Here is a 22,734-nt window from a genome sequence, read left to right on the forward strand (position 1 = left end):
AGAGAAACAGCATGTGGTAGCAGAAGAGGAGACTGCTTTGGCGAGGAACAATGAAGTGGAGGAAACTCCGTGGGAAAGGGTGACAGGAGCAGAAGATCTAGAAGACACCCATCACCAGTGGAACTATGGAACCGCTTTCAACCACTCAAGGATGAGACTGGAGGACAGCCTGGGGTGGAAGAATTACAGAAGACCCTGTGTGACAACAAGCAAGAGGCTGAAGCTCAATCAAGCAGGGCCAATGAAACTGCCCCACAACAAGAAGAGAAGAGTACTAGCAGTGGAAGACTCCCTACTGCATGGGATTGAAACCCAAGTATGCCAAGAAGATCCCTGGACTCGCCAGGTATGCTGTCTACCAGGAGGACGGATTAGAGATGTGACAGAAGGTTTACCATCACTCATCAAGCCCACCAACAGGTATCTGTTTCTCCTCATCCATGTGGGAACAAATGATACTGCCAAACAGAGCTACGAAGAAATCGCATCAGACTTTGAAGCTCTGGGAAGGAAACTCAAGGACTTTGGGGCCCAGATAGTTTTTTCATCCATCCTTCCAGTACTTAGAAGAGGAGTAGAAAGGGAAAGAAAAATACTCTGTGTGAATGAATGGCTATGAAGGCGGTGCTGATGCGAGAGATTTGGATTCTGGGGCCACGGGCTATGCTTCCTGGAAGATGGACTGCTGGCAAGTGAAGGGTCTCACAAGGACTGGGAAGAATGTGTTTGACCACAGCATGGAGAAGTTCATCAGGAGTGCTTTAAACTAAATCCTAAGCAGGAGGGAGACCTAAACTTGATGGTAACAACTGACGAAGGCTTGAGCACAGTAATGGGGACAGAGAGATTGGCTTTAATAGGGCCCCGTAACAGTCCTCAGAAACAGGTAGTAAGGAAGCCAAGCCATAAATCACATGGTCTTCAATGTCTGTGTACTAATGCGCAGAGCATGGGAAACAAGCAGGACAAACTTAAACTCTTAATACAGGAGGGTAATTACAACTTGATAGGTATAACTGAAACTTGGTGGGATGATTCCCATGACTGGAATACAGCAATTGAAGGATATAACTTGTTCAAAAAGAACAGAAGGAATAAAAAGGGAGGTGGAGTCACACTATATGTTAAAAATATATCTATCCGTGCACAGAAATACAGGGAGATGAATTGGTAACTCCACCGAGAGTATCTGGATTAAAATTAATGGGGCAAGTAATAACAGGAAAGTGGTGCTTGGAGTCTACTACCGACCACCCAATCAAGGAGAAGACGAGAATATAACTTTTAAAAAGCAAATCACCAGTGTTTCAAGGAGGCATGATGTAGTTGTAATGGGGGACTTCAATTATCCTCATATCTGTTGGGAGACAAACTCTGCCAAACATGGCCCCTCCAAGAAATTCCTGACTTGTGTTAGAGATAACGTTCCCCTACAGAAAGTGGAGGAAGCAACCAGAGGATCAGCTATCCTGGACTTGATTCTAACCAATAGAGATGATTTGGTGGATGAAGTGGCAGTTACGGGAACTCTGGGGGAAAGTGACTACAGCATACTTGAATTCTTGATTTTAACAGAAGCAAAAGTTGAGAGTAGCCATACGTGCACCCTGGACTTTAGGAAAGCTGATTTTAATAAACTCAGAACAATTGTAAGTATGGTTACATGGCAGGCGATCCTAATGAGAAAAGGAGTCCAAGATGGGTGGGAGTTTCTATAAAATGAAATTCTAAAAGCGCAATGGCAAGCAATTCCAACAAGGAAAAAAGGGGGGAAACAGCAGAAGAAGCCAGTATGGCTTCACAGAAAGCTTAGAGATGACCTGAAAACAAAAAAGGACATATACAGGAAGCGGAAAGAAGGCCAGGCCACAAAGGAAGAGTACAGGCAGGTATCACGGAATTGCATGGATGGTGTCAGGAAGGCTAAAGCTGAGAATGAGCTGAGGTTAGCGAGAGATGCTAAAAGCAACAAAAAAGCTTTCTTCAGGTACGTCCATAGTAAAAGAAAAGAAATGGTGGCACAGCTACTCAATGAGGATGGCAAAATGACAACAGATGACAAAGAAAAGGCAGAAGTGCTCAATTCCTACTTTGGCTCAGTCTTCTCCCAAAAATGGGTCTATGACCCTCCCAGGAAACATGAAGTAGAAGGCAGGATTGGAGCTTGAGATTGATAGACAAACGGTCAAGGAATACCTAAGCACTTTAAACGAGTTCAAATCAGCAGGGCCCGATAAACTGCATCCTAGAGTATTGAAGGAACTGGCTGAAGAACTCTCAGAACCGCTGTCTATTATCTTTGCGAAATCATGGAGGACTGGTGAAGTGCCGGATGAATGGAAGAGAGCTAATGTTGTCCCTATCTTCAAAAAGGGCAAAAAGGAGGAACCGGGGAACTACAGACCAGTCAGCCTAACATCAATCCCTGGAAAAACTCTGGAACAGATTATAAAGCAGTCAATCTGTAAGCACCTTGAAAACAATGCAGTGATTACTAGGAGCCAACATGGATTTATGAAGAACAAATCCTGCCAAACTAATCTCATCTCATTTTTTGATCGGGTAACTTCCCTTGTAGACTGTGGGAATGCTGTGGACATAATATATCTCGACTTCAGCAAAGCTTTTGACAAAGTGCCCCATGATATTCTGATTAGCAAACTAATTAAATGTGGGCTGCATGGAACAACTATCAGGTAGATCCACAGTTGGCTCCAGAATCGTACTCAGAGTGCTTATCAATGGTTCCTTTTCAAACTGGGCGGAAGTAACGAGTGGGGTACCACACGGCTCAGTCCTGGGCCCAATGCTCTTCAACATTTTTATTAACAACTTGGATGAGAAGGTACAGAGCATGCTTATCAAATTTGCAGATGATACAAAATTGGGGGCACAGCTAATACCGTGGAAGACAGAAACAAAATTCAAAGGGACCTTGATAGGCTGGAGCATTGGGCTGAAAACAACAGAATGAAATTCAACAGGGATAAATGCAATGTTCCACACTTAGGAAAAAGAAACCAAATGCACAGTTATAAGATGGGGATACTTGGCTCAGTGATACGACATGTGAGAAGGATCTTGGAATTCTCGTTGATCGCAAGCTGAATATGAGCCAACAGTGCGATGTGGCTGCAAAAAAGGCAAATGCTATATTAGGCTGCATTAACAGAAGTATAGTTTCCAAATCCTGTGAAGTATTTGTTCCCCTATATTTAGCACTGGATAAGCCTCATCTTGAGTACTCTGTCCAGTTCTGGTCTCCACACTTCAAGAAGGATGCAGACAAACTGGTTCAGAGGAGGGCAACAAGGATGATCAGGGGACTGGAAACCAAGCCCTATGAGGAGAGACTGAAAGAACTGGGCATGTTTAGCCTTTAGAAGAGAAGACTGAGGGAAGATATGATAGCACTCTTCAAGTACATGAAAGGTTGTTACATAGAGGAGGGCCAGGATCTCTTCTCGATCGTCCCAGAGTGCAGGACACGGAATAATTGGCTCAAGTTGCAGGAAGCCAGATTTTGACTGAACATCAGGAAAAACTTCCTAACTGTTAGAGCCATACGACAATGGAACCAATTACCTAGAGAGGTAGTGGGCTCTCCAACACTGGAGGCATTCAAGAGGCAGCGGGACAGCCATCTATTGGGAATGCTTTGATTTGGATTCCTGCATTGAGCAGGGGGTTGGACTTGATGGCCTTATAGGACCCTTTCAACTCTACTATTCTGTGATTCTATGATTTATTATTAGCAAGCTCATCAATACCTGATGTGTTAAAATCCTTTCACACAACAAACAATCTATGTTCCTAATGATTGAATGACCCACCACAAGGATCCCTTCATCCCCCAGAGAAGTATGCTTGGCACAAGAGGATAGTTGCTCATCCCCCGATGAGTCCCTTCTAAGAGATTATTTCCCTCTTCCTCTGAGTGACGCCCTCCTTCCCCGAGACTCTCAATCTCCATGACAGCAGGAGAACTATCGTCCAGGGAACCGGACACAGCTATAGCATCCCCAAAGGCATCATCCACCAATCTCTCTGCCTCTCTCCACTTTTCCAGGTCAGCCATTTTAGTCTCAAGGGAACAAACCTATCCCTGGAGAATCAGGAGCTCACTGTACCGAGAACACACCCACGCTTTCTAATAGACAGATAGTCTGTCAAACATGTGACAGACAGTGCAAAATGTCAGGCTTAGGTGGGCAACACAGCCAGTTCCAGACAAGACTGTTAGGAGTTAAAGACACAGTGAAGCTGGTAATTGACAGCACTTGGCAGAAACGCCCAAGGTCAGGCTGCAGCTGTAACTGATAAGTGAAGCAGAAATAAAAAGGCTTCAATGAGCACACAGAGGTGTGGGGGTAATAGGAAAGCATTATAGAGTTGGTTGGTGAGCAAGAGACGGAGCACGGTGTGAAAACAGTAAAGTTTTGTTTTCTTAAAGACTTGGCTGATGGTCTATTATTTCGGTTGGCGACTGGCACTGATAAGCAAGCTAAAATGCTACTGGACTCTACTGGTTATACTGGTAAATTGGTGCTGCACCTCTTCCTCTGAGTGACGCCCTCCTTCCCCGAGACTCTCAATCTCCATGACAGCAGGAGAACTATCGTCCAGGGAACCGGACACAGCTATAGCATCCCCAAAGGCATCATCCACCAATCTCTTTGCCTCTCTCCACTTTTCCAGGTTAGCCATTTTAGTCTCAAGGGAACAAACCTATCCCTGGAGAATCAGGAGCTCACTGTACCGAGAACACACCCACGCTTTCTAATAGACAGATAGTGTGTCAAACATGTGACAGACAGTGCAAGTCAAAAGAACAAAGTCTTACCTTCCTGGGAACATGCCACTGTATTAGGCAATGTAGAAACATGCTCTAAATTGAACATGACTACCTGTTAGCCATTCATCATACTCTGACAATATATTATGTGTATAGTATATTAAAAGAGTCTGTCAGATATGCTAGCATTATATTTAAATTTACATTGATTGTATGATTGCTTAAAATGTATATGACTTTATCCTGTTAGCTGTATAAAATGTATTCATCATAAAAGAAGTAATAGATACTGAGTGGGACCTGCATCAAATATTGCAGTCTATCCTGATAACTAGCCAGTCAGTCATGCCTTCCTCCAGGATGCCAGACCTCTCCATTTGGCTTGCCAGGCTGTTTTGGTCAACCACACCCACCAATCTGTACTGGATTTAGGAACAAGCCGAGTGAGCCGTGGCGTAGGGCCTCACGTTCTGAAGGGCCTCTAAATGTGTTGATCAGTAAGAAGTTTTATTGTAGTTGCATTAGCTTAAATAACCTTTCATATAAAATCCACCACCAGAGTTCTGGACCCTGACCTCCTAATTTCAGTCCCATCAACTTCCCTTCCAGGTCTACTAGACTACTCGCATCATCCACAGGTTGCCCAACCTCACCTTAGACCTCAAGAGGAGACAATGGGAGCTAGCCTACCCAGTAGTGTAGTGGCCAATTCAGAAGTGCAGGATCTCTTCATGATATCATACCACACCCACTCAAAGCCACACCTACTCGCTTGCTCTCCATTGTCCCTAGGAGCCAATCAGCATAAAAATGGAGAGTTTAGCTACTGAGAAGAGTCTTCTCAGTGGCCGACTTGCCTCCTTTCACTCAGAAGAGTCTTCTCAGTGGCTGACTCGCCTCCTTTCACTCCAGAATGTTAACTGGAGCACGGCGCAGGGAGCATATCACCCCTGTGCTTTATTGACTCCACTGGCTCCCAATTTGTTTCCGAGCCCAATTCAAAGTGCTGGTTTTGACCTTTAAAGTCCTAAACAGCCTTGGACCAGTGTATTTAAGGGACCGCTTACGTCCATATGTTCCTACCCTGGATTTAAGATCATCTACCTCTGGTCTCCTCTGCGTGCCTGGAATGAAAGAAGTTAGACTGACAGGCATGTGGGAGCCTTTTCAATTGTGGCTCCCAGACTTTGGAATTCCCTGCCCCAAGAAGCCCGCTTTGCTCCCTCCCTGATGGTCTTCCGGAAACTTGTAAAAACTGTTTTGTTCCGGAGAGCCTTTGGTTGGGACTGACGGGTCAGCCTGACACCGTTTTAAGTTTTTTATCTTTTATTTTTATCTTTTAAGTTCTTTTATTCTCACTCTCTTATATGTGTATGCACATATATACATGTATGTATGTTTGTATGTGTATGCATATTGCATTTTATGTATGTATGTGCATAATGCATTTTATGTATTTTAATAGTATTCTATGCATTTTAATTTACTGTAATGTTTTGTGTTTTTATTGTGTATTTTATTATATATGTGTGTGATTTTATTGTAGCTGCCCTGAGTGCCCTGTTGTAGGGTAGAAGGGCGGGATAGAAATATTTTAAATAAACAATAAATAAATAAATAATTGGCTTCAATCAGCAGGAAAGGACAAGCAAACATGTTGGCAGATTCTTCTCAGTGTCAAACACACTTCCCTTTTATGCTGATTGGCTCATAGGTTGCTGGAGGCATAGGGACCTAGCTGGGACCCTGCTCCTAAAAAGGTAAGGGGTTTAAGACCCTCCTGAGACCCCAGACAACTACACCCCTGAGCCTACCATCACATTCTAAAGCCCCATTCCACACTTAATCCCCTCCTCACCTCTCCCCCACCCCTCCATATACCTTCATAAACTGCCCTTGTGTTTCTATAAGTCTTCAGTTTCATATATGCTAATTAAGAAATTGTAAGGTATTTGATAATGCAAATGCTTTTGCACAATGTTTTATTTAATGGTTTTTCATTGCATCTTTGCCTATGTATATATGCAAATATAATGGTTTGCCATTAATTTTTTTCATTACCCTTTCTATTATAATGAAATGCACTTTTTTCTCTTTATTTTTTTATGGCATGGGGCCTCTGACTATTGACATGGTTTAGGGCCTCAGCATGTCTTAATCTGGCCCTACCACCAGTCCTATGCATGGTGTCATTGATGTTGTCGGGTGTAAAACAGTTAAAAATGTAGCTAGTCTGAAAGTGGAGATTGCAACTCTGACCCCATCCCATCACTGCTCTGTCTGCAAAGTGCTGTCCCTTTGCAAGTGTCACTATGATTGCTGGCCCTTGCAAAGGCACAGTCTGTTGCAGTAATTAACTATCACCTAATCATCAGCACTGGCAATCTTGTGACTTGCAAATGCTATTGCTTTGCCTGCATGGTTTGATTTCAAACAGTGGAGGCAAAGAAAAATGGGTCACCTGATGTCATTGAGAGGTGGGTGGCCCCGTCCACCTGTCAAACCTGGCCAGTGGGGGAAGTAAGGATCTCACCCACTGGCCAGATCCTGTTTCCAACCCCTGCTATGAGCTGATAGAGGTTCAAGCAAGCCAATTCGCCCCCTCCCTGCTTGGTTTTCTATTTGTCTTTTTCAACTGATAATTCAACTCACTGTGGCTCCATGTTCAGTCCTCATAGGAATGGGGCAGTGTTGCCCCTTTGAATGGTCTTTGAAATTATATTTTTTGTGCTTCCGCAAACCTGGGAGTGGTTTGCATGCTTTCACTTCTCTCCTGTTTCTCAGTGGCCCCTTTTTAGCTCCATTGTTGGTAGCGTGCAGGCAGTGAGTTTGCTGTTAGAGGGAGTGCTAATGTGGGACCGAATCTGGAATAATATCAGTTCATTTTGCTGTATGGAGGCTCTTATTTGGTTCCAATTTATACTGACTGTACAACTGTGCTCAAGAGGCTAGCTTGGTGGGGAGGGACAACTCTACACCATAGAACTGTATCGTTCCCCATCCCAAAAGGCTGCTTCACACAAAAGTGGCTTTAACCATGCATTCTGGCAGTGATTACTTCACTCTGCCACTTCCCGTGTGTGTGGTGATGAAGGCTACTGTTGTTTCAAATGAAGACCTTTAAAGGGTACTTTTACAGAGAGAAATTAATTGGTAAGTTCACTTCTTTCCCCTTTATCCTTATTTCCTTGTTCCTGTCTGCCCCTCTCCTCTGGTACATGCCTTGAGGTTGCATCCAGTGCTGCACTTGCAAGGATGCTCATGCAAGGAGTATTCCCACCCCAAAAAAACCTCCTTTGAAGGTCAGGGGTTTCACTAGTTGCTATTGAGGGAAGTAGTTGATGCATGTTAACAGAAGAAGAGGTTGTTAGGTGATGGGCCATATAGCTCACTAGAAGAGAGCATGCTTTACATGCATAAGAATTGCAACTGAAACATTTCACACTGGAAGAATAAAGCAGGGCCTGAGATGTAAGATAATGTAATGCAGGTTCATTTAAATATTCATTTGCCGCCCTGGGCTCCTGGGAGGAAGGGCGGGATATATATATATATATATATATATATATAAAACGGCAATTGCTTTGGCTGCAAAGGGGAGACCAACTACTAAAGCAAGGGTGGCTACGCTGTGGTCTTCCAGAACTTGCTGGACCACAATTCCCATCATCTTCCTGGGGCAAGACCTGTAGGATGATAAGTGAGTAGCCCCAGCAGGGAACAAGGGGTTGTATTGAATGCAGCGCTAAATCGCTGGTTCTGTCAGTGCAACGATTTCTCCTTGCATAATGGAACGGTCTTTTCCTCTCCCCGTGCATCCTTTTAATCTGTTCTGGAGTTCCCCAACCTTGTGTAGCAGATTTGGGGATGGTGTAGGGCACATGCAGAGGGAAGCGGGGGAAGTCACGTTGCACTAGTCCTAATCCTATAGTGCCCAAGAACTTACTTAGACCAACTCAGCATTACTGTGGCCACAATGAGTAACTGTAAAGCAGCTAATTAGCCACTTAAGAGAAAAGTGCAATTAATTAAATGCAGAATAATTTTGAAAAGCATGCATGTTTGGACAGGTTTGTGTTGCCATTGTATGTTACAGCAAAATCGCCATAAGTAACCTGGGGGAGTGGGAAAAGGGAAGAAAATATGGAAAATACTAGAATGCAACAAGCTGGCAGGGAGGCTGTCAACAGTCTATGTAAAAACTTGCATGAATGAACAATGTCCATTCCAAACTAAGAAGCTAGTGTGGAAGCAAGCTATGAAAGAGTTGTGATTGCCATCTTGAAGAGGTACTGTCAGTTGGAGTAGATAATGCTGGGCTAGTTGAACTAATGGTCTGACTCGGGAAAGGGCAAGTTTATATATTCAGCATCCATTCATATATGTAGATTGCATTCACTTGTTCTTGTGAAATCCAGTTTCCACATGAAGATTGCTTTTGCTTAATTAGAGAAAAATTATGATATAATTATACACCTTGAGATCAGCAGTGCAGTTGGAACAAACTTTCCCCTTCGGGCTGGCTTCTCCCTCTGCCAGTAATAAATATATCTAAGGCACAATTGATTTCATAAAGGAAGCCACAGACCTGAACTTACAAGATCTGAACAAGGTGGTTTACAACAGTTGCTACTGGAGGTCCCTGATTCGTAGGGTTGCCATAAGTCGTAATCGACTTGAAGGTACATAACACACACATGGCATAATTCATTTATTAGATTTATATCCCAGTCTTCCCAGTAGGAGCCCAAGGTGGCATTTACTTGGGAGGCTTTGTGAAATGAACCTGTGTTCTACATCACAGCAATATAATTGGGTCCTTTTGTTCACTGCTTTGTAGAGAAGCCAAGAATCGACAGGCAATGGAAACTATTACTCTCACCTGGATGCTTTGTTTACACTAGGATATTTTTCTCTCACGGTAGTATTGTTATAAGGAGTTCAGTTTTATGATCAAGTAGTCATTTCTAAATAAGGGTTAAGGCTGCTATAGAATATTAGATTCAAGTTGGATTAAGATAGCAATTTTGTAAAGCCACCAATTAGTTTAGTTGAACTATCATACTTATATCTAATGTTAACTCAGAGTAGTCCCATTGAAACTAATGACCATGACTAACTTGGGTCCATTCATTTCAGTGGGTCTACTCTGAGTAAAAGTTAGTTTAAATACAACCCTCAGGAAGCAGCGGGGTGGGGGGTAGTTTTTTCTTAGTTGCTTGGTTCTTACTCATAACTGTAGAATGAGCTCCTTCAGTGCTAATGCAAATATTTCAGATTGCAGAAGATGGGAACTGAAACGAAGAAAGGGATTTTTTGCATGTTTTTTGGAATGTATCACGAGTTCCAGCTTCTCTGGCAGGCTATGAATCACTAATGCATATTAAGATCAGCTAGTTACAACTTCAACTTCCTTCTGATTGTGTATGTTTGCTGTACCTTCCAAATGTTTCTCTAGGAGGCTATAAGAGAGAGGGCTTAATGGAGCTGATCTTTGGGAAGGCAGAGTTATATTAGATCAGTAGATAAGCATCTGTTAATTGCTTTGACTCTTGGAGCTTTGTGTATAATGCCAGCTCTGTTGCAGTGTCAGCTGACAGAGGCTAATGCTATGAGAAGTTCTAGGCATGGTACCCTTAGACTGTGTGACAAAAAAACTCCTCCCAAAATAGATGCTAGTGATGCAAACTTGAGAAACTGAGCACTTCTCAATGGAATACATGAGACATCAAAGCCCTGGTTCATGCATTTTAGTTGAGGGTGGTGCTGAAATAGTGTGGCACAACTGTGTTTTAAGCCTTCTGTCATATTACATTGGTAAATAATAGATGCAGTGGTTGAAGAAGTAAGACTCAAGCCTCTTCAATCATTTGAGCAGAGCACTTGGAGATGGGTAGAAATTCAGAAGTGGGAAAGTAAATCTATGCAAATCTTGCCTTTTTAAGACAGCTGATGCTTTCATTATCCTCTTCCCTCAACTTGTCTTGTTAAGAGATTGATTTCATTTCATTAAAATTATTGATTTGTATTGTGGAATCATGTTAACCTTTCTCCTGTTATACTGTATTTTCACAGGAGAAATCAGGATTACCAAAAAACACTTTGAAGGAGCTTTTAAGAAAGTTAAATCTTCTGTGTCAAGAAAGGTAAGAAAAGCTGTAAAACAACTGGTGACTTAAGCTGAGAGTGACCCAGAGCATTAAAATAATAGGAGACTAGGAAAGAAATATGCATTACAGTATTAAATGTGGCTGAGAGCTTGTTATTCTCTAGAAGCCAGCTGTAAATATGGTGGAGACCAGTGCCCTATTTGGATGTTTGGTGTCCTTGTGTGTAACCAAACACCCAAGGGGGAATAGGTGTTTGTGCTGCCAAGCTATGCTTTCTTCATCACATCAGCTCTACACCATTTAAAGCCCTCCACATGTTTGAGGGCAAAACTCTGAAGTAGGGGAACCTCCTCTACTCATAGTTGTTGTTGTTATATACCTTCAAACCGATTACAACTTATGGTGACCTTATGAATCAGTGACCTCCATCTATTATAAATCACCCTGTTCAGATCTTGTAAGTTCAGGTCTGTGGCTTCCTTTATGGAATCAGTCAGTCTCTTGTTTGGTCTTCCTCTTTTTCTACTCCCTTCTGTTTTCCCCAGCATTATTATCTTTTCTAATGAATCATGTTTTATCATTATGTGTCCAAAGTATGATAACCTCAGTTTCATCATTTTCGCTTCTAGTGATAGTTCTGGTTTAATTTGTTCTGACACCCAGTTATTGGTCTCTTCCATAGTCCATGGTATGCACAAAGCTCTTCTCCAATACCACATTTCAAATGAGTTGATTTTTCTCTTATCCCGTTTTTTCACTGTCCAACTTTCACATCCATACATAGCGATCGGGAATACCATGGTCTGAATGATCCTGACTTTAGTGTTCAGCGATACATCTTTGCATTTGAGGATCTTTTCTAGTTCTCTCATAGCTGCCCTCCCCAGTCCTAGCCTCCTTCTGATTTCTTAACTATTGTCTTAACTTAAAGTTACATAAATCTTCTGTTATTACTTTAGTCTTCTTGATGTTCAGCTGTAGTCCTGCTTTTGTACTTTCCTCTTAAACTTTCATCAGCATTCGTTTCAAATCATTACTGGTTTCTGCTAGTAGTATGGTATTGTCTGCATATCTTAAATCATAAATTATTGGTATTTCTCCCTCCAATTTTCACACCTCCATCTTGGTCCAATCCTGCTTTCTGTATGATCTGTTCTGCGTATAGATTAAACAAATAGGGTGATAAAATACACCCCTATCTCACACCCATTCCAATGAGGATCCAATCGGTTCCTCCATATTCTATCCTTACAGTAGCCTGTTGTCCAGAGTATAGGTTGCGCATCAGGACAATCAGATGCTCTGGCACCCCCATTTCTTTTAAAGCATGATGTCTGGTACCTCTTCCCTTTCTAAATCCAGCTTGGACATCTGGCACTTCTCGCTCCATATATGGTAAGAACCTTCGTTGTAGAACCTTGAGCATTACTTTACTTGCATGGGATATTAAGGCAATAGTTTGATAATAACTGCATTCCCTGGGATCCCCTTTCTTTGGAATTGGGATGTATTGTAGGCTGCTGGAAAGTCTAGTGGTCTGGTTTTCCACAAAGACAGCCAGGAATGCCAAGGAAGGATTAAGGCTTGCAGAAAGCTCAAGGACAGATGTGCAGGTGGCACAGAGCTTCTGTTGTCTATAAAGCCTTGAAACCGAAACCGCTTGGTGTGGGGGTTGTTAGTAGAGTTAGGAAAGTATTCTCATCTGTATTAACCTTTAATGTCAGTAAAAGACCTGTGTGTCGGTCTCTTCTCTTGGGCTACTTCTTGGGTGGGTTGGACTGGATCCTCTGGGAACACGCAGCACATTACACCGCTGCCAACAGGGTTATGGGCCCAGCCTAGAGGCACCGACAGCCCAGCCTAGAGGCGCACATAGCCGGCCGTGAGGCACAGCACGGAGTGCACAGACGGCGAAAGAGTGGACAGAGTGATTGAAGCCAATTGAACGAAGGAATAGTGTTCCAGAGGCGTGAAGGAGACGTGGCTACAGGTATGGCGGTCTCACTATCAGCCGGGATGCCTTTGGAGAGGCTGACCGAAAGGAACTATTCCAGTTGGCGCCTAAGAATCCAGGCTTTCCTAACCAAGGAAGATTTATGGCAAGTTATTGAGGATGACCCACCGGCAGCACCGCAACCAGCTCCATGGATTTGGATGGACGAGAGGGCGAAAGCGTTAATCATCTTGGCAGTGGATTATGCCCAGTTGCTGCATATTCAAGATAAACAGACAGCGAGACTTATCTGGACTGCTTTGAACGCAATTCATGTGAGAAAGACAGCTAGCAGTAAGATACATTTAGCAAGAAAGAGTAGAGTTAGGAAAGTATTCTCATCTGTATTAACCTTTAATGTCAGTAAAAGACTCTTAAGCCTGTGTGTCAGTCTCTTCTCTCGGGCTACTTCGCGGGCGGGTTGGACTGGATCCTCTGGGAACATGCAGCACATTACACCGCTGCCAGCATGTATATTGAACGCTTCCAGTCTGTGGGCCATTGTTTTCTTTTCCATATTTGTTGACAAATTTTTGTCAAAATTTGGACAGATTCAGTCTCAGTAACTTGCAGCTTTCACCTCACATTCTAAAATTTCTGGTTCTTCATCATACGGTCCTTTCATGAATGAATCTGTCATCCTCGCATCTCTTTTATAGAGTTCTTCAGTGTATTGCTTCCATCTTCCTTTTATTTCATCTCGGTCAGTCAGTGTGCTCCCCTGTTGATTATTCAACATCCCTACTCGTGGTTTAAATTTCCCTATAATTTATCTAATCATTTGGAATAGGGCTCTTCTTCTACTTTTTTGTCGTCCTGTTTCTATACAGTAACTATTGTAATAGTTCTCTTTGTCCCTACGTACTAGTTGCTGTATAGTTCCATTCAGGGTTCTGTGTTTCTATCTGCTTTGCTTGTGCTTTCCTTCTTTCTTTAACCATTTTAAGAGTTTCTTTAGTCATTCATTGAGGTCTTTCTTTTTAACTAGAGGTACTGTCTTTTTGCATTCTTCCCTGACAACGTCTTTGACTTCACTCCATAGTTCTTCTGGTTCTCTGACAACTGAGTTTAAAGCCTCAAATCTTTTTAAAAAATCTTTGTAAAGATGTTTTGTTTTAATGTATTTTAAAGTCTGTTTTTATGATGTTTTAAAGTGTTTTTAGTGCTGGCGTTTGCCACCTCGGGCTCATGCTGGGAGGAAGGGCAGGATATAAATCAAATAAATAAATCTGTTCCTTATTTGATCTTTATATTCTTCTGGGATGTTATTTAAATTGTCTTTTGGCATTATGATTGCGTTGTTGTTCTTCTTTAGCTTTACTGTGATTTTCCAGTTCATGATCTGTACTGCAGTCTGCTCCTCATCTTGTTTTCTCAGAAAGTATGGAACTTCTCCATCTTCTGCTACCAATTATATAATCAGTTTGATTCCTTTATTGACCATTTGATGATGTCCATGTGTACAGTCATCTTTCGGTTGCTCAGAAAATGTGTTTGCAAGAAACAAATTATTGGTTTCACAGAATTCAATAAGTCTCTCTCCTGCTTCATTTCTATCTCCTAAGCCCCATGTCCCCACAATTCTTAGTTCCTCTCTGTTCCCCACCTTTGCATTCCAGTCCCCCATGATTATCAGCACATCTTGTTTTGGTGTGTGATCAGTTTCTTCCTGTACTTCTGCGTAAAATCTTCCTCTTCTTCTGCATTTGTCTTTGGAACACAGACTTGGGTGATGGTTATGTTAATAGGTTTCCCGTTTAACCTCATTGAGATCACTCACTCAGACCTTGCGTTATAGCTCCTAGTTGCTTTTGCTACATCGCTTCTCACTATTAAAGCAACCCCGTTTCTTCCTAATTTCTCATTTCCTGCATAGAATATTTTGTAGTTGCCTGATTGAAAATGTCCCATTCCCCTCCATTTTAATTCACTCACTCCGTATTGTAATGTTGATACGTTCCATTTCTTGCTTGACAACTTCTAACTTTCCCTGGTTTATGCTTCTCGCATTCCATGTTCCTATTGTGTGCATCGTACAACTCCAGACTCTCCTTTTTACATCTGTGCGCATCAACCTCTGGGCTTCCTTTCGGCTTTGCCCAGCTGCGTCATTAGTCGCAGCGCTACTCGTACTTGTCCTTTGTTCTTCCCCAGTAGCTCGGTGAGTGCCTTCTGACCTGGGTGTCTCATCTTCCAGCACTATCTTGTGTTGCATTTTCGATAGTTTGTTCATAGGGTTTTTGTGGTAAGAGGTATTCAGAGATGGTTTACCATTGCCTTCCTCTGAGTTTGGATGCATCTTAATGATATGATATGGTCTACTCATAGAGGCTTCCTGTATAATTTTAAAAGCCTGTTTGTTGGCACATGAGGATATTTAATGCCTGAATAGAGCTCAGGGCCTTGGCGAAACCAATGTATTGTCTCTGTAAGCATAAGTGCACTTGGCTTTTTGGACATTCTTAACTGCTCAGATCATGATGGCTATCTTCACTCAAGCCTCTCACCTCATGCCTCCGGTAGGCGTGGCATCAAACCCTCCCTGCCTGGCTCCTTCCACATTGTCAGCTAATACACATAGTTGGCAGCATGATAATCTTTTGAGAGGAAAGGTTTGGATTTCGGTGAGATTTATTTCTTTGGTACACACCTAGCCCTCCTGGCTATCTTTCAGCAAAGCTTATACTCCATTAGTAGAGAATGAGATTTTCTGGAAGAGTTTGCAAACCAGTGGATTAGAAGAAACATTGTTCTGCCTGGGAAACTTGCATGTTTAATCCATTTGTCACCGTGGTTGGCTTCCTCTTAGCACTTTAGATATGCTTGCGTTAAGAAGTTCTTAAAATCTCTTAACGTTAACATTCAGGACCAGTCTTCCAGAAGTGTTTCTCCATTCTAATTGGCTTCTGTCACTAACACTTCCATATCAAATCATCTGGTTTTAATAAGCAGGTTTAGAGCTTTGCTCACAATTTCTGTTCACTTTCATCAGTCTTCTTTCTTTGAATCGCCTCAATATTATTTTTCTGTATTGGAAAATACCCTTCTCAGACTTGAGAGAAAACTCTTTTAAGCTTTGTATGTGAACTTTCTCCAAGATCAGGAATATAGAAACAGGATCATATTAGAAAACTAGCAAATCAAAGCTGAGGTGACAACTTCCTGGAATGCTAGCTTTCTTTGTGCAGGGAGCTTTTAACAAGAGAGTATTCAAATAGGTGATTTCCCAATCTGCATTCTGATCATTTAGTCCTAGGAGAAATGTATCACATGTTATTTCTGAATTGTAGTTCTAAACCAAATATCTAGACCAGTAGTTCCCAACCTTTATGAGCACGGGACCCCTTTTATAAGCTGGAAAAAAATTGTGACCCCCTCCCCCCAGGGAGGCAGGCTGGCTGCCAGGAAGGAAGGGGGAAAGCAGCCTTTCTTTGCAGGCTTGCTTCTTTTTGCTTCACAAAAAGCCCTCTCTTCTCATTCTAAGTAAGGGTGTTGCCAGTAGCGGCAGTGCAAGGAGACAGGAATCAGTGATAGTAATCCCCTCTTCTTCCTGGTAGCTCCACCCTCAGCCTCCTTTGGCATCTGCCATGTATTTTATAGGTGGATGCCTGCCCTTAGTGCACCTGAAAGACGCTCTGGAGCTTCAGAAAAGGCCTCCCCTCTTGTTTGGAGCAAGGGGGAGGTGTCATCTGCAGAGGCAGTGGAAAGCAGACAGTGTCGAGGGAGTGAAGACTTTTTTTAAAAAATTAATAAATAATTCATTTCTTTACTGTTCACGGCCCCCTCTGGATTACTTCGCGGCCCCCCTGGGGGTCCCGGCCCCTAGGTTGGGAACCACCGATCTAGGGCACAGTGTTGCTTTTATAGATTAAAACTGGAAACCTGTTTCATTTGACTCTGAGGGATATACATTTGTGTATATTTTGTTCTTGATTGGCTCCTAGAACAATGGGACACATTTCTTGATCGGCTGCCAAAACAATGATCTCCCCTTTGACCTATTATTCAGGATTCGTCGATGGGGCTGTTTTCTGAGCAATGATAGTACCTTAGGGAGTATCTCATGCCTGTCAACTATAGCACAGTTGCATTCCCTAATGATTAGTGGATCCTGGTGCATTCTAACATTGTAGGTCACTTCTTGTGAAGAAAATAGACTAATAAATGCAGTTAATAATTCCTTTCCTCAGGATGTCACTGTTGATATACAGACAGAGATATCAGTGCTGCATGGGGCCTCTCTATTCCAAGGGGCAGAGAATAGGGGATGTATCCAGCATGAACACTTCAGCTCCTCTCATGGAACATTTATCTGGCAAACCATCTGGAAACGCTGCTCTAAACTCTCATATCTGGTACCTTAATGGTGTGGTATTCTGAACCAGACCCTTAAGCTGACTTTGTTTGGACTTCTCCATTGTGCAGCTACGTTTTCCATTTAATACAGTTTCTAAGCCTGCTGATCTCCCAGTGGTTCACTTTATAGCCCTGAGAAGCTCTGAAAACATCTTACAAAAGGTTCTCAACATGACTCTGAAATCTAATACAAAGGCATTACATGGTGTCTGTATGGAACCAGTATTATTCAGACAGTATTTTGTGCCCCCTCCCCTTATTTTTCCCTGGTGTCATGCCAAGCAGCAACTTCCACCAAAATTTTCTAAGACAAGGAAATGGGACTGCACTGAATTTCACTCAACCCTTGATGGAAGCAGTCTTCCCTTTCTGGCAGTTGCCAAGCAACAGCTCCCTCTGGGGTCCCCTGAGTCAAGGAAGTGGAGCTGAGCAACTGAATCTTGCTCAGCCTATAGGGGATGTGTAGAAGATGAGGGCAGCTGGAACAAGAGTCTGTGATGTTCTGCTAGGTCATAAAGTCACATCTACTTGTAAAAAGCATATTTTCAAGAAACATTACCAGCACAATATAGTCATAGCAAGAGTCTTGCTCAGTAGTATTAGTGAAACTGTTGGGTCTTTTTATTTAATTGTATTATTTAACCTTTAAGACGTGGGAACTTTGCTTTTGACGTTCCGGTGTGGTTTTAAACAACAACAAAAAAAGGTTTTAAAAATACAATTCAGAAACATGTCCAGCATATTTCCAACAAGCCAGATTGTGTCGACAAAGCATAGTAAACAGTGTATGTTAATTTTGTCTTAATATTTTGAACCAAATCCTGCACGTTAGTGATGACCAAGGTACTAATCCTAAGCACTCTTACCTATGAGTAATTCCTATTGCCTTCAGTGGGACTTATTTCCAAGTCAGCAAGGGTGGAATTGGGCAGCAAGTCCAAATAACATCCAACTGATTTCAGTGGGACTTAGTCGTGACTACCTTGAGATGGACTGTGGTTTTCAACCTGCTGGAAAGTAACACTCCAGGAGATTTCAGCCTGGAATAGCGCTTATATAACTATAGTTAGGAATGAGGGAACCTGCCATCTCAAGCTGGACCGTTGGTCCATTTTATCTCAGTATTGCCTACACCATCTGGCAGTGGCTCTTCAGAGTTTCAGCTCAAGGATATTCCTGGCCATACCTGGAAATATTGGGGATTGAACCTGCAACCTTCTGTGTACAAGGCAGATACTCTACCACTGAGCTACAGCCCTTCCCCCCGTTGTGGATGTTTTAAGTTCTTTATACACAACAAATGTGGATCCATCCTTTATTAATTTATGCACAGCTAAAGCTCTCCTTACTGACTGTTTAATATATGAAGGGTCTAACCTCACTTTCATTCTTGTCCAAACAAGTCTGATGTGGTAGAACGGGTGTTAAGTTTGCTGCGCACCTGCCTTCATGTTTGTGGGAGGAAATCTTCTTGACACATAGAGAAGGAAGGCTTTTGGCCCGCCTCCTTAGAGAAGTCAAGAAATTAGCCACTCCCTAGAATTCTTTGTAAATGCTGGAACAAAATATGTGCCAGAGGGAAAGCTAAAGGGAAACAGGCACCCTGTACCCAATGGCAAAAATTGGCACAAAGTGTGGCTTTTGGAAACACTGCAATCTTGTTTTTCTTTCTTCCACTTGCATCATTAGGATCAAACAATGTATGAAGAGCTGCACAAGTCACTGAGCAGGTAACAGCTGGACGATTCCTGACACCAACAGATTTATCCTGGGGAGTTCTCCTGGTGGACTGTTTTCAAGAAGCCTCCTTTGCAGATTAAAACTTTACCTTGGTTTTGCTTGCTCACTAATCTTGGCGTTGTTGGGCTCCTTTGCTTTTTTAAAAAAACTGTTATGTTAACAGTAATGAATTAACATTTGGCCTCAGCCTATCAAACCAGTCACCAAGATACAGTCTGAAGGCGTATACCACTTGGCTGAAGCTAAACAGGACTGAGTCTGGTCAGTGTCTGGATGGGAACCACACTTATGCCACTATGGGTTCCATGAAGGAAGAAATGCAGGATATCAATGTAAAAACAAAATGGACCATCAGCTGTCATGGCAATGAACTTTTCTTTTCACTGTTTTAAATGTTACACTTTTCTGTCTTCGTGGAGTGAGATATTTGATAAATCTTAAGTGTTCTGTCTGTAAACTGAGACAATTAATACACAAAGAAGCAATATCAAATAAAGTTACCCCTACCAGGAAATTCTAGCCCTAGCGTAGTCCATATACTAGGGATGGGGAACCACTGGCCCTCCAGATATTGTTAGGCTCTAGCTCTCATCAGCCCCAGCCATCATGGCCAGTTGTCAGAACTGATGGAAGTTGTGGCCCTCCAGATGTTATTGGGCAAGTTCCCTATGCCTGCCTTACACAATGGTAAGGAAACAGCCAGTCAGACAAACAAGCAATGCTACCATGGGAACAGCAACTTTGCCATCTACTACTCTCTTCCACAAAAGTGGGCAGTAGGATCCACCTGAAGTTGAGTACAGTCAAGTCCATAAAGCAAAGGATATGTGACCATCTGTCCCATTTTAGCCACCCATTTAAATTTGGGGAAGAATTAAGCATGTACTTAGATCTTCTTCATCTTCCTGATACCAGTGGAAAAGTGATTTACTTTAGAGAACTTCAATAGGCCGTTGGCCTTAACTAGTCACTTGCGTTCCTCCTTGCAAAACAGCCCTTATTTCCCCTTCCTGTAACCCAGGGTAGCTAGCCCATGGGCTGCATCCAGCCTTGCCCCCGCCAAGTTGGTAGCCCACTCAAAAATTTTCTATTTTTTTTTTAAAGAAAAATATAGACTGCTCCTGCAGGGCCCCTGATGTGATTCTGTGATGCCAGGCTTTTGTGATCCTCCAAGACCCTCTGAAAATGTGTCCTTTTTAAAACATTTTTTTTACTGAATTTAATAATGAATGATAAAAATGATTTAAAATAGTGTAGAAAAGCAGGTGGGCAAGTTTTTTGGAAGGTAGCCTTGAGAAGTGTAGTTGTTGACACACCCACATTTAAACTTTGGCCATACCTGCTTTGACATTGAATCCCTGTGGGAGTTGACCATAAGTCAGTGCAGCCCTCAGCCCCAAAATAGCCACCCCTACATTAACCTGTGGTGATTTGTTGAGAAGCATTAGATTTGCATTCATAGTGTGGGGGTGCTCCTGGATCCATATTTGTTGCTAGAGGCCTAGGTGACCTCAGAGGAGTGCCTTTTACCAGCTTCAGCTAGGAATATAGCTGCGCCCATTTCTAGACCAGGATAGCCTGACCACTGCTGTCCATGCGCTGGTAATCTCCAGGCTGGATTACTGTAATGCGCTGTATGTGGGGCTGCCCTTGAGGTTGGTCCTGAAGCTGCCACTGGTGCAAAATGCAGTGGTGCAAGTGCTCACTGGAGCAGGGTATTGCCATCATGTTACCCCACTGCCCATTAGCTACCTTGCCAAGTTCTAGATCCTGGTTTTGGTATACAAAGCCCTATACAGCTTGGGACCAGGATACCTGAAAGATCATCTTACCCTTTATATACCCAATTGATCACTGTGGTCTGCAGGTGAGGGCCTCCTGCAGATGCCATCTTATCAGGTGGTCCGTTCTGCACAACATAGGAAGCAATCCTTTAGTGTTGTGGCACCTACCCTGTGGAATTCCCTTTCCTTAAATATTAGACAGGTGCCATCTGTGTTATCTTCTCGGTGTCTACTGAAGACCTCCCCCTTGCAACAAGCCTTTTTAAATAGAGACCTTATCCCAGTCTGCCTGTGTTGGGATTGCTTTTTAAGATATGTTTAACGTTGTTTCTTAAAAGATGTTTTAAAATATGTTTTATTTCAATACTTTTTAAAAAAAAATTAGTATGTTTTAAAACCTTGTTTTTAAGATGGTTTAGAGTGATTTTATTGTTTTTGTTTGCCACCCTGGGCCCCTTCTGGGAGGAAGGGTGGCATATAGATTTAATAAGTTGTTATATTTTATAACTAAAATAAGCCAGTAATTCTCTAACTTGTGCCACAATTCTCTTATTAGTCAACACTGTAGTCCTATAAAATAGTAGAGGTGTAGACTACCTGTATAGACTACTCCTCTTTATCTTCCAGATGAGGATGTATAGGATTCCACACCCCCTTCCTACAAAAACAGGAGCAGCATTGTAGCCCGGCCTCTGTGCCAGGGGTGTAGCGACGGGCAAATGAGGGCATTGCCCCCTTGAAATTTTCCTTCAGTCCCCAAACTTCTAGCATTGCAGTAACTTAAAACTTCAGTTGGGCTTTTAGAAGTACAGTTTAGGCGTCCAAAGAGATGGGCAGGGTAAAGTTACCAAGGGAATGCAAACACAGCAAATAAAAGAGTTAAAGGTGTGAATGAAGTGAACACAAATCTTGATGGATGGAGAAGGGAGTTGGCAACCCTAACAGTTTGCAATTGGAGGAAGGAAGGGTGGGAAGGTCAGTATTGTTATGCACTGCAGAGCATCTCCCCTTCCCCTGTAGTGCTCAGCCAGCCTCTGGAGGTGGTGGGTGGTGGTAGTGCATCAGGTGGGTGTGCCTGGGCTTTTGGGCCTAGACTGTGCAGCAGCCTAGCCTAGTCCAGGGCAGGACCTGAGAAGAAGCAGAGAGGTGAGCGAGCTGGTTCTCCAAGGCCTGGGAAGCCTAATGAGACCTTATCAACTTAATCCAGGCAATGCGGAGCTAGAATATTTTGTGTGTGTGTCTGGGGGGCCATTTCTTTCCTAGTTTGTTAAAAAAAGTTGAAAATATATCCTTTCAAGCTGGTTCCATATTAAAATGGTTTTGAAGAGTTTAATGTGGCAAGAGCCTTAGCTGCAACAGTTTTAGAACTCCACACAGCTGTGCAAATTATCATTATAAAGAATTGACCTTATTTAACTTTCCTCATGTGAACTTATGTACTACCAAAACAGGGTTGTAAGAGATTTGCTGGTAGAGCCATCAGAAGCAGTGTTAGCTGGCTGGCCCAGGCCCTTTCTGTAGAAGAGATTGTGTGCTTGTACAGTTGATTCTAGCACATGCAGTGCAGAGAGACATATAGTTCCTATATGACGTTGTCAAACATTTCGTTATGAAAAGTAATGTTTATAGGTATTAATTTGATTTTTAAAGTGAAACTTCTCTTAATTGCTTTCCAAGCATGGCAAAGAAGACTAGAAGTCCTAGAGCCAGAGAGGGTGTCAGGATTCATCCGAAGGAAGTAAATTTCACATACTATTCAATTCTGCGTCACTACAGCATTGATTTCTGTTATGGAACTTTTTTAATTTTGGTAGCTCTTGGTTTCTGTGACATCACAAATACAGCAGATGCTAAATTGAGAAATTAGAAAGCATTTGTTTTATATTCCTCATGCATGCTAATTGTTTAGACAAATAGTTGTCACATGGGAACTTTTTAACAGCATAAGGGAATGCC

The 22,734-nt window shown here is 42.5% G+C and overlaps 1 protein-coding gene across 2 annotated transcripts in view; it reads left to right on the forward strand.

The window, feature by feature from the left end:
- The window catches only part of NVL (nuclear VCP like), an 88,551-nt gene extending 69,447 nt beyond the window's left edge, over positions 1-19,104 (forward strand). For both annotated transcript variants that reach the window (XM_061625072.1, XM_061625071.1), the window contains 2 exons: positions 10,871-10,941; positions 18,944-19,104. In XM_061625072.1, the coding sequence (XP_061481056.1) occupies positions 10,871-10,941; positions 18,944-18,988 (116 nt within the window). In that variant the 3' untranslated portion in view covers positions 18,989-19,104. The remainder of the gene's footprint in view (positions 1-10,870; positions 10,942-18,943) is intronic.
- Positions 19,105-22,734: the final 3,630 nt, after the last annotated feature.

The sequence above is a fragment of the Rhineura floridana genome, chromosome 4 (assembly GCF_030035675.1).
Source record: "Rhineura floridana isolate rRhiFlo1 chromosome 4, rRhiFlo1.hap2, whole genome shotgun sequence".
In the NCBI taxonomy this organism is placed as follows: Eukaryota; Metazoa; Chordata; class Lepidosauria; order Squamata; family Rhineuridae; genus Rhineura; species Rhineura floridana.